This window comes from Mastigoproctus giganteus, chromosome 6 (assembly GCF_048544385.1).
Source record: "Mastigoproctus giganteus isolate SK-2022 chromosome 6, ASM4854438v1, whole genome shotgun sequence".
Classification (NCBI taxonomy): Eukaryota; Metazoa; Arthropoda; class Arachnida; order Uropygi; family Thelyphonidae; genus Mastigoproctus; species Mastigoproctus giganteus.
In genome coordinates this window covers 78,213,832-78,225,462 of record NC_143580.1, presented here as the reverse complement: position 1 = coordinate 78,225,462, position 11,631 = coordinate 78,213,832, and the positions used below count along the sequence as shown (strand labels likewise).

Below are 11,631 nucleotides of genomic sequence, written 5' to 3'. Positions count from 1 at the left end.
AACTTACTAAAAATTGTTTATGTAAACAAATAAATAATAAGATTCATGATAAAATCAATCACAGCTAAATAAATCACATGAATTGTGTTTATAACATTTAGACAAGAGAATATGATATATACTTGATAAATACAATTTCTACAAAAAATCGAGTGACAAATATGGCAACCTTTTGTGATTTCTGTACATCTTTCCTGATTTGTGTGCAGGGTATAGTAAATATATTCTAAACCTGATCTTATTTTTGACAAAAATAATTACACCCACTTCATGATATAAATAATAACTATGGAATGCAACCTATAGATGAGATCAACATTAGCAGATATGCTTACTGTACATCATCCAAAATTATTTGTCATAACAATTTATAAGCTTACTTTGTTAATAACTAAATTCACTTATTACTACTCAAAACAACATAATAAAATTGACTAAAATATCTACAAAAAAACCTATATGAGAATAACAACAGACTCGCTGCTTCAGATGAACATAATTACTCTCAGCATAAACTTAATAGAAGATTATTTTAAGTCTATGTACAAGGCATATGAATAAAATTAAAATAAAAAAGCAAAAATATATAATTTGTTTAAAACCTAAAAACACTGGCACTGCTAATAAATCATTATCTAAGAAATTAGAAGCTTTCAGTGACAAAACATTTACAGAAGGGTTTTCTTTTAAATGCCTTTTGATTTTAATTTGGCATAGCACTTTTCAGTTCAAAAAGCTTATTAATACATATGCCAAATTGCTGCCGAGTTGACGTTATGAAACCCTACAAACCACTGAGCATCAAGAAGAGGTGATAGTTTAAAATCCAGTTTAAAATTTTCAGGCTTGTTTGTGATCATTTTGCAGAATAACATCTAGTGAATTGGCATTTTTATGATTCCTTTTCATCATAGGATTTTGAGAATTACTTCGGTGTGGTGGTGGAAGGATGATAGGTAGAATAAATATAGCTGCCAAAGCTAAAATATGGCCACAGAAATAAAATTTCCTGGAAATATGTAAATAATTATTAGCTTCAAAATCAAATTAATTTTAAAATTTCAATCTTCACTATCTAGAATTAAAGATTAATAAGTTAACTAAGAATGATGAATTAAGAATCAGAAATGAACTGCAATAAACTAGTATCAGAAGATGAGAAATAAAACTAAAATCCACTGACCATTTATTTAAATTCACTCACCTACAAATGTTTTTTTTTTTTTTTTTTTTTAATGAAATTTCAACTTGTATCATCACTACATGCCACAACTCCTAAATCTGACAGTTTATTTTCACTTGTGTGTTAATAAAAATACATTCTCTTGTATCAGTTTATTCCATAAGTCAAGGGATCTCAGACTTTTTGATATTGCAATCCCCTAGTATGATAAATGAATGTGAACCCCCAATGAATAAAACTACAAGTTGTGGCTATTAAAATAACAAGACTGCACGTGCAGCCACTATACACCGGGCACCACCTGTGAAACAAAGGCCTAGCTGACCTTGAACCTTTCCCTAATTGTCTGCCAAGTCACATTCCAACACACTCATTTGCTTTATAATGACATACATTTTCATTACCTTGTGTTTCTGCAACTGGCCAGAAAAATGACAGACAAAAAATCAAGTTCAAATTTTTAATGAAATAAAAAAAAAAAAAAAACCAATTAAAAGGTATCAGTTGCCATGCCAAGTTTATGGAAAAACGCTGTCAAGAGCTCATGTATTTAAATGGCATAAAAGATTTTTAGAAGGAAGAAAGAATTTGGAAGACAATGAATGACCAAGCCATCTGGTATCCATGAAAATTGATGGAAATGTGAACCAGGTAAGGACACTGATTAGAAATGATCGTCATTAAAGCATTATAATGGTTGCACCAGAATTCAATATAGACAAAGAAACAGTTCTGAAAATTTAAGCACGAGAAAGGTGTGTGCCAAGATAGAGCCGAAAATTTTGAATGAAGATCAAAGTATGAGAAGATTCCAAGTTTGTCCAGATGTTTTGAAAAATATTGAAGATTACAGTACTTTCTGAGTACTGCAATTAATGATGAAAGATAGCTGTTCCAGTAAGACCCAGTCAAGGCAATGGATGACAAAACAATTCCCCATACCAAAAAAAAAAAAAAAAAGCAAGAATGTCAAAATCAAAAATTCTTATTGTTTTCTTTGATATTAAAGGAATTATTATGGCTGAATACATCGCATCAAATCAGACTATTTGTTAAGGGATTGTGCTTTTGTAAAGGTGACTGCAGTTGTCTTAAACAGTTTTTAAATTCCTTTCAGCAGGACCAGATGATGATGCTACTAGCTTTAAATCAAATGGGAAGCGTTAAGAGAAGTAATTGTAGAAGCTACTAAGCTTTTTATACAAACAAAAGAGATGTTATTCAAAGTTTAGACCTAAATGAATGTCAAATGGACTGTTGAGACTAGTGGCGAAGAAGAAAAGTGTGTGGAATGATTTAGCAGAGGACATAACCCTACAGTAAGTACAAACTAGTCAGCATCAGGACACTAAGAGTTAGGCAGGTTCTGCAGATCCTGAGAAGTTCCTGGCTAAAGAATACAAAGGAAAATAGTAAAGAATTTTTTGCTTATATTAATATTGAAGGGAAAGGATTAGAAAAAAAAAGCACACCAGATATGAATGGGCATAAATTACTGATGATGCTGTTCAAAGAATTGCTGACAAATTAAATAAATACTTTGCATCTACATTCATGAATGGAAACACCATAATGAGCCAAATGATTTTGTTATTATAACTAAGAAGAAAGTGGAGGAGAAATTAGTAAAGCTTGGTTTGGTTTGGATTTTATTGGCACATTAGCAACTAAGGCTATAATGCGCCAAGACCAGTTATTATATAAAAATTTTATCTCTCAGTGACCTAATTAATTAGGCCACCATGTCCAGATAATTAGTAAAGCTAAAAGTAAATAAAGCTTCTGTGGCTGATAAGATTAATTACATTAAAAGCAGTGGAAGCAAATGAGATAAGCAAAACCACGGCCATAGGTTTTGGGGAAACAGAAAGAAACAGCCTTCGCCAATTGGATGTATTAAATGTTGCTAGCCCTCATAAACGTACCATTCAATGTATCCTAATATCACTGAAAGATAAACTATAGGCGGAGATGGGAGAAATCCCAGATGCCATCCGACATGAACATACCTTATGTATCCTAATATCAATAATTTGCCTCATTATCATCATTTTATTTCATTATTAATAATTTCTTTGTTTATAGGGTATAACTAAAACTAGCTCAGGCTATCTCAAGTCTTTCGGCCACATGACTCTCCGGGTATACTTTTATAATGTATATTCTAAAATCTTATCTTCCTTTTTGGCCTAAAGGCTAACTCTGTATGCATATTAATTTGGCCTTAGGGCTCTATGGAATAGTCTTTATTGTACTTTAAGCACTGTCCAAATCCTTTATCTTATATACTATTGAAATTATTTTACAGACTCATTACCATTAGTAGAGGCATTTGATGCAAGAAAGCAAGCTTATGCAGCATTAGCCAAAAAAAACCACTTCCACTTCGCCCCTCTGTTCGTTCGAAATACCTGTCCAGCTGAGCCTTAAACTTATTTAGGCCATCAACTTCCACGACAAGGGATGGAAGTCTGTTCCACCAACCCACCACCTGCTGGCTACAGGTAAATTTCCACACGTCTATCCTACATCTGTCTTTCCTCAATTTGAATTTATGCCCTCTCAGGTGATTATTCTGAGCAAGAGGAAGAATCCCATCAGCATTGAGCATGCTCAAACCATTCAAGGCTTTATACACCTCTATCAGATCACCTCGCTGGTGCCTAGTCCCTAGACACTGTAATTTGCAAAATTTTTAAGCCTTTCTTCGTAAGAGCACCCCTTTGTTCCATTCACTAATCTTGTTGCCCTTCTCTGTACTCGTTCCAGCAGCTCTACATCCTTCTTAAAATGAGGCCTCCAGACCTGTATACACAGTACTCTAGGTGTGGCCTGACCATTGCCTTATACAAGGGAATAATCACTCCTTATCCCTGCTAGAAAAATTCCTATATATCATTGACAATACACTATTAGCTACTCTTGCAGCCCATCTGCACTGCTCAGAGAACTTCATATCTGCCTGCACAACCACCCCCAGGTCCCTTTCATTCTCTACCACTGTCAGTGTAGTACCACAGAGTTGATACGTTGCTCTGGGGTTGCTGTTTCCCATATGTAGTACTTTACATTTGTCAATGTTAAATTTCATTTGCCACCTCACAGCCCATCTGCTCAACCTTTCCAGATCCTGTTGCAGCAGCATAGTGTCAGTAGTGTCCCTGAAAACCCTGCCAACCTTCGTATCGTCTGCAAACTTGGACATTAAGCTTGATATACCATCATCAATATCATTTATAAATACAGAAAACAATATAATGGACCCTACACTGAACCCCGAGGGACTTCACTAATAACATTAGTCCACGATGAGCAGTGTCCATTGATTACCACTCTCTGTCTTCTCCACCTCAACCACCCCTTTATTCATAGCAGCAATTTCCTTCCAATGCCACACTGCTCCAATCTGTGCAGCAGTCTTCCCTGTGCAACAGTATCAAAAGCCTTTGTAAGATCGAAGTATATAATATCAAAGTTATTCCCTGCATCCAGTTCTTTTGTGACTGCATCATAGTATCCAATCAAATTGGTCAGGCAAGACTTCCCCTTAACAAAACCATGCTGTGTCCGAGCTATAACTGAAGTCTTGTCTAGATGATCCTGCAGTGCTTCTTTAACCAGTGCCTCCATTAATTTTCCAGGAACAGAAGTTAAACTCAGGTTTATAATTACTTGTGTCAGCCTTTGATCCTCCTCTGTGAATTAGGGTCACATTTGCACATCTCCAGTCTGTGGGTACCTCCCCTGAGTCCATAATTATGGCTAAGGGTTTGCTTACTTCCTTTGCTTCCTCCTTTAATATAACTGGATAGATCCCATCCACCCCAGGTGCCTTTCTTGTGTTTATCTTCAACAATTTCTCCTCCACTTTACTCTCAGTTATTACAAGATTCTCTAGCTTACTGCCAGAGTTGAATACACCTCTGGCATTCCCCTCGCTGAATAACTCCTCATGTGTGAATGTCGATGCAAAATATTCATTTAGTTTGTTAGCTACCTGAGCAGAATCATCAACAGTTGAACCATCGATATCAAGTGGACCAATCTGATTCATCCCTTTCCTTCTAGAGTTTACATAAGTAAAGAACTCTTTGCTGTTTTTCTTTGCATCCCTTCCCTTCACAAATAGAAATATAAACAAAAGATATTTATTAATAGTTAAGGCAAAGCTAAGTAATATTTGACAGGTGCTCTCAAAATATTCCAAAATGAGCATTTGCAACGTTTATACAACAGTTTTGGTAAACACGACAATTGTGGCTGAAATGTTATCAGAAGCTCTCAATTTGCTGCAGTTAATTTTTTTTTTTTTTTTTTATGAAAACTCCAAACAGGTATTAGAACCTATAGTACTGTGCTGGATTGGAGATTAACAGGACAAAAGAAGATATTTGTTGACATTAGACTAACTTCTGTAGACTGTAATTTTCAGGAAATACGTATGAAGGAAGGCTGTTCCAGTAAACGGCAGTTGAATGAATAAACAAGGAAGATGAAAAGTTGGTTCTGTGAGTTTGAAGTTGGAAAGTAAATGGATGCTGGCTGGTGGCGGCACGTGTTCAGACTGTTTTGAAAGAGAGAGCGGGAGTTATAGAAGCCAATTCAGAAGAACAGTGCCCATGGAAGTATCTGTACAAAAGGCATGCAGCAGAAACAGTACGTCTATGAGACAGAGAGTGGAGAGACTCTGCTCTCTTCTGAATGGAATCTAGAAGCCTGAGAGAGGTTTTGGGGACACCACCCCAGTTGGAGAAACAATATTCCATGGTAGGGCGGATTTGCGATTTGTACAGAGTGAACAGCTGTTTGGAAGAAACGTAAGGGCAAGAGCAAAAGAGAAAACCAAGTTTTTTAGATGGGGAGGAAGCAATATTTGTAATGTGCTCGTGCCAAGAGATTTAAGTCACGATAATCACCAAAACAGATATATCTTGTTGACTAGAAATTGGAGTGTCACGAAAGATAAGCATAGGAGCAGAATAATCTTTTTTGCAAGATATAAGACAAGACAGTTTTAGAAGGATTGAGAATCAACTAAGTTGTCTTTAACCCCCCCCCCCCCCCCACTGGAGAATTACCTGGAGTTCGGCATTTAAGGAAGTGGTAGCAGATATTCGAGAAGTAGAAGCTGATTGAGCAGGGCAAGGTTTCTCAAAACGGAAATTGGAATGCAATGTGCTGTCACTGGCAAAACAATGGATGAATCTATCCATAGTTTTGCCGATGGATAGGATTTCCAGTCAATGGAAGGTCATTAATATACAAGAGGAAAAGAGTCTGGGAAAGAACAGAACCTTGGGGGACACCAGCATTAGTGGAGAAGTTAGAAGACAGAGAGCCATCTACCATCACCCTCAGTGAGCGATCACAGAAAAAACTGGATAACCAATTACAAAAAACAGCTGGCAAACCATAAGACGAAAGCTTGTTTAGAAAATCTTTATGCCAAACATGATCGAAAGCCTTTAAGATGTCAAGAGCAACTGCTTATGTTTCACCAAACTTTTCCATTGAATTTGTCCATAATTATGTAACATAAGCCAGAATATCACCAGTGGATAGACACTGACAGAATCCATACTGGCAATTGTTGATCAGACAGAAGATTTCTAGGTAATTTAAGAGTTGGCGGTTAATTGATTTCTCCATTACCTTAGAAAGAGTAAAAGTAATTGCAATGGAACGATAATTGTATGGGAGAGATTTGTCACCCTTTTTAGGAACTCGCTAGATATGAGCAAATTTCCAAGCAGATAGAACAACACCTTTGAATAAGAAAGTGAAAAAATGCGGCAAAGTAAAGGAGTAAGTTCAGGAGCACAGGTTTTGAGAACAAGTGGAGAAATACCATTAGGACCTGGAGCTTTCTTAGCTTCAAGGTTCGTCTAAATCTTTCTGATGGAAGACTACAAGAGGCATTGAATGGAGCGTGTTGGGAATGGTGGGAGGTGTTTTACCAACATCATTAATACATGAGTTGGAAGAAAAATGGGATGCTAGAAAGTCCGAAGTGACAACAGAACCATCTGGTTTTGACAGAGGTGAGAGCAGAGATAGGCAAAAGTTGTGGCCAATAGCTTTGGCAAGAGACCAGCATGCTGGGCTGCCATTAGGGCAAGAAGCAAGTTTTCTACTCTTAGCCTGCTCAAAATCTAGTTTTGAATGATTAATAACTGCTTTACAATTGTTGCGAGTTTGGTGTAGGCAGAAAATGAAACCGAAGAATTAGAAACAAGCCAATTATGATATGCAACGTTCTTCTCTTGAACAGCTTTAACACATTTATTGGAAAACCAAGGTTTAGATAAAGGAAGAGATTTTAAAGTGACGTGTGGAATAAAGGATTCCATTCCTACAAGAATAATTTTACTGACATGATTGGTGGAAACTTTGACATCAGAAGTTTTGAAACAGTAATCCAACCGAGGAAAAGAAAAGAAATCTCGCAGGTCATCCCATTTTGCTTTCTTGTAAATGCCAAACAATACGAGATTGGGAATAGCCATGAGATAAAGGCTCCATTGGAGAAAAGACAATCACCAAGTTGTGATCTGAGGTGCCTAAAGGACCACTCACTTTGACCTTGTACTTAGAAGGGTTGTTTGTGAGAAAAAGAACAAGCTTGTTGGCTGTATGGTTAGGATTGTCGGGTATTCTTGTAGGTAAATGAACAATCTGTGCAAGGTCGCTAGTAATTGCAAAAGCCTCAGCATCTTGACCAGCTGGGTCGGCGTGACTAGAAAAGGGAAGCCAGCTGGAGTTGTGAACATTAAAATCACCAAGGAAAATTACCTCACTCTTAGGAAAACTGGACTGGAGAAAGACAAGTTGCAAAGAAGTCAAAGAGCTCCAAGTGATTAGTGGAGTTGGGAGAACGGTAGAGGCAACAGATAAATTTGACACGACAAGGTGGAGAGATTTTAAGCCAGAGAACATCGAAAACAGGAGATTCCAAATTACCAAGTTTCTGACAGGGAATATCGGAAGGGACTTATGCCCAAGTACAACCTTTGAGGGGAAAGAAATCATACAGCGAATAATTTGGGCAACTGAGATGAGCAGTAGTTGAACCAACCAATAACTGAAATTCTGTCAGAAAAAGTACATGGGGTTTGGCAGACTTCAAGTGGAAATGGACATTGTTGAGATTAGAAGTGAGACTGCATATATTTGTGAAATGAACTAGGAAGTGTTTGGGAGGTTTAGATCTTTTCACAGATAAGCTTACTCTATTAGTTTGACAATTCTTGGTGCATTCAATAGTAAGAAAAAGTGGGGGGGTAGGGAGAAGTGCTGTATGAGGTTATTGTTGTTATTTGGGTTTTAGGAGCATTAGCAACTAAGGCCATATTGCTCCGGGAATATGCGGTGGTCATTCCCTGACCTTTCTGCATCCTCCGTATTTGTTGTTGACGGGCTCGAACCTCAGTCTAATCAAGACGCGTGTGTTACGCTATGCACTGCTGCTCCTTCCCACCTGGCTACGGAGGCACCTGCTGTATGAGTTAATAAAAGTTTTGGCTATGGCGTACACGTGGTAAGAATATACCCAGATCCTTGACATAATGTAGCCTCAACAATGCCCCCTGCATACACAGTACTCTGACTCCCTCCCTCTACTATCTGGCAGAGTAGAGGTAGTAAGATTATATACTAGCTGTTCTGGAAGCCTCCTAAAGAGTTACCTATAGGTTTGGTCCGATGTGCTAACTAGCAGCCGGCCTGCGAACACTGTTTTTGAGCCGTACCCTCGAAATGAAAGGAAGATTGGATCTCATCATAACCTCAAAAGTCATCAGTCATACTGCATGATGAAAGAGATGGTGAAGGGGTGATCAGAATCATGTTAAATGGAAAACAAAATTAAAAGTTCACCAGGTGCAAACTAATATTTAGTTGAACTGTCTCTGGCCCTGACGACAGCAGCAAACCGCCGAGGCATTGAAAAGATCGATTTCTGAAGATAATCAACCGATAGTTCGTGGTTCCAAACAGAAATTATGGCTTCCTGAAATTCATGCAAGGTCTTCGGTTTCTTTCTAGCAACTGGAGATCCACACGATGCCAACAGTTCTCTGTAGGATTCAGGTCCGAGCTGTTTCCTGGCCAGCTAACAGTTGTAATGGACCGTTCTTCCAACCATTTTTTTTTCATCTGTAACGAATGTAAGCGCATTACTGTCGAACCTCTAATGTAGAAATGAAGCTAAAGTAACTACAGAAGTGCCTACTTACACTTTTCGTCCGATGACAAGGAGCAGAGTCATCCTTAAAGATGCAGTTATTTGGCAGGTTGAAATGGTCTCTAATGGTTGGCAGCAATTTGCCTTCTAATATAGCCAGGTATCCGCTGGCATTTACGGAACCTTTTATAAACTGCAGGTGACCTACTCCATGATATGAAATGCACCCTCCATATCATTGGGCTGGTAGGTAATTTCACTGTAGACACAACGTATAGTCTGGATGGTATTCTTCACCACGTCTACAGCAAATCATTTGTCTCCCATCAGAGCCATGCATGTTGAATTTCTTCTCATCTGAGAAAATAACTGACTTCCATTGCTCAGGGGTCTATTTGACATTCTCATTACACCAAATTAATCGGGCCCTGCTCATTTTTTGTGTGAGGAGGGTGTTCTTAGGATGACGGGCTACAACTCCATTTTTGAAGGTGTCTTCTGACTGTTACTGCACTTGGTACCACCCCAATATGTTCTTTCCATTCTCTTTTCAGCTCAGACGAAGAAGCTTTACAGTTTTTAAGGCATAAGCGCTTCAAAACATGGTCTTGTTTTGCCGTAGAGACTCGTTTGCATCTAGTTCCTTTTTTCCTATCAGCAGAACCAGTTTTCTTGAGTTTGGAAAGAAATCTACCCACTGACAACTGATTACACGACACTCTATAAGCAATATGACGGGAAGAACATCCTTCCTCACGTAAAGCAACAATAGCAATCTTTCTTCGTGGTGTCAACTGCACTTAACTTGCATTCCAAACACAAGCAAGGGATGACTGCAACTCTTGCAGAGCATGCCTATATAATTGCAATAACAGCTTATGCAATATTACATCATCACCTAAGCGCTGCAATCTTATCTGATGTAGTCTGTAAGAAATATTGCCATATACTTATGTTATTCTGACAACAATTATAATTTTAAGGGGGTGATGCACTTTCTTTGAACACTAGTGTATATATATACAACCACTATATAACATGGTACTTCTATAACACAGTTTCACTCTAAATCGGTTAGAGAATTGAGATAAAACTCGCATAATACAGTATTTTTGAGCTTTTGTGTGGAGACCACCCTGTTGGATGTAATTTTTCAACATTTCCATTCTTTTTTTGTGAATCTCTGCTGTTGACATACTAGTCATTATGGAAAAAAAAAAAAAAAAAAAAAGGGAAATATCCATATTTTATTTTGTTGGAAAATCCTTGTGTTAGGTTCTGTGTTTGTTAGAAACCATAAAAAATTGTGACTTTGAAGCGTGCAGTTCATGACTTTTAAGGTTTTTGTAAGGGTATTTTTATTTCATAGTTTTTAAATTTTTCTGGGTATGTATTACTAAACTTTGTTCTTAAGCACCATATTGGAATAATTTCTTTGTTCTGAATCTGAATTAAATTTCAGATTTCAAAGTTTTATTACTATTGGATAACATGCCAGGTCATCCAAAAGATTTAAGTCATTCACAAAACGTTGTAGTAATGTTCCTACAACCTAATACAACTTCTTTAATTCAGCCATTAGATCAAGGCATTATATCTACCTATAAAACTCATTACAATGGATTTTGGAAAAAATTGATTCTGAATCTACTGAAGTTGATGGAGGCATGGAAACATTTTTCAACTGTGGACTGTATCGAAATCATAGCTGAAATTGAGAGATAAGCTCAAAGAAATAAAACCATCAGCATTAAATGTGTGTTGGAAAAATTTATGGCCAGAATGTGTTCATTCAGAAAATATGGTTGAACAAGCAGAAAACAGTATTGGTGGGATAGCAGAACTTGCTAAGTCGGTAGAAAGAGAAGGTTTTGATGATATGACTACTGAAGAAGTTCAAGAAATACTGGTAGAAAAAGAGGCTGGCAAAATGGAATTGGAAGTAAACCAAATCAATTCAGATGATGATAGGGCAGATGAAAATTTTGAAGTTCCAAATGTTATACTGGAAGGCATAAATTTAGCCGAGCAATGAGAATCTTATTTTTTGAATGCAGATCCTTCGACTGAAAGGAACACAAAGTTCAAAAGGGAGCTTCAAAAATGCTTAGCTCCATACCATGCAATTTACAAAGGTCTATCAAGCAAAAGCAAACAATCCCAGAATACTGAATTTTTTAAAGAAAGCAGAAGATACATGAAATCTAGATGCTGCATATAAAAAAAAAAATGGATTTTTGTTAGCTTTTGGAACGTAGCCCCCCCC

General features: G+C 37.2%; 1 protein-coding gene across 1 annotated transcript in view; it reads right to left on the bottom strand.

The window, feature by feature from the left end:
* Nucleotides 1-840: 840 nt before the first annotated feature.
* The window catches only part of oys (lysophospholipid acyltransferase 6), a 284,099-nt gene continuing 273,308 nt past the window's right edge, over nt 841-11,631 (bottom strand). The window contains exon 13 of the mRNA XM_090376225.1: nt 841-1,009. Within this exon, the coding sequence (XP_090232351.1) occupies nt 841-1,009 (169 nt within the window). The remainder of the gene's footprint in view (nt 1,010-11,631) is intronic.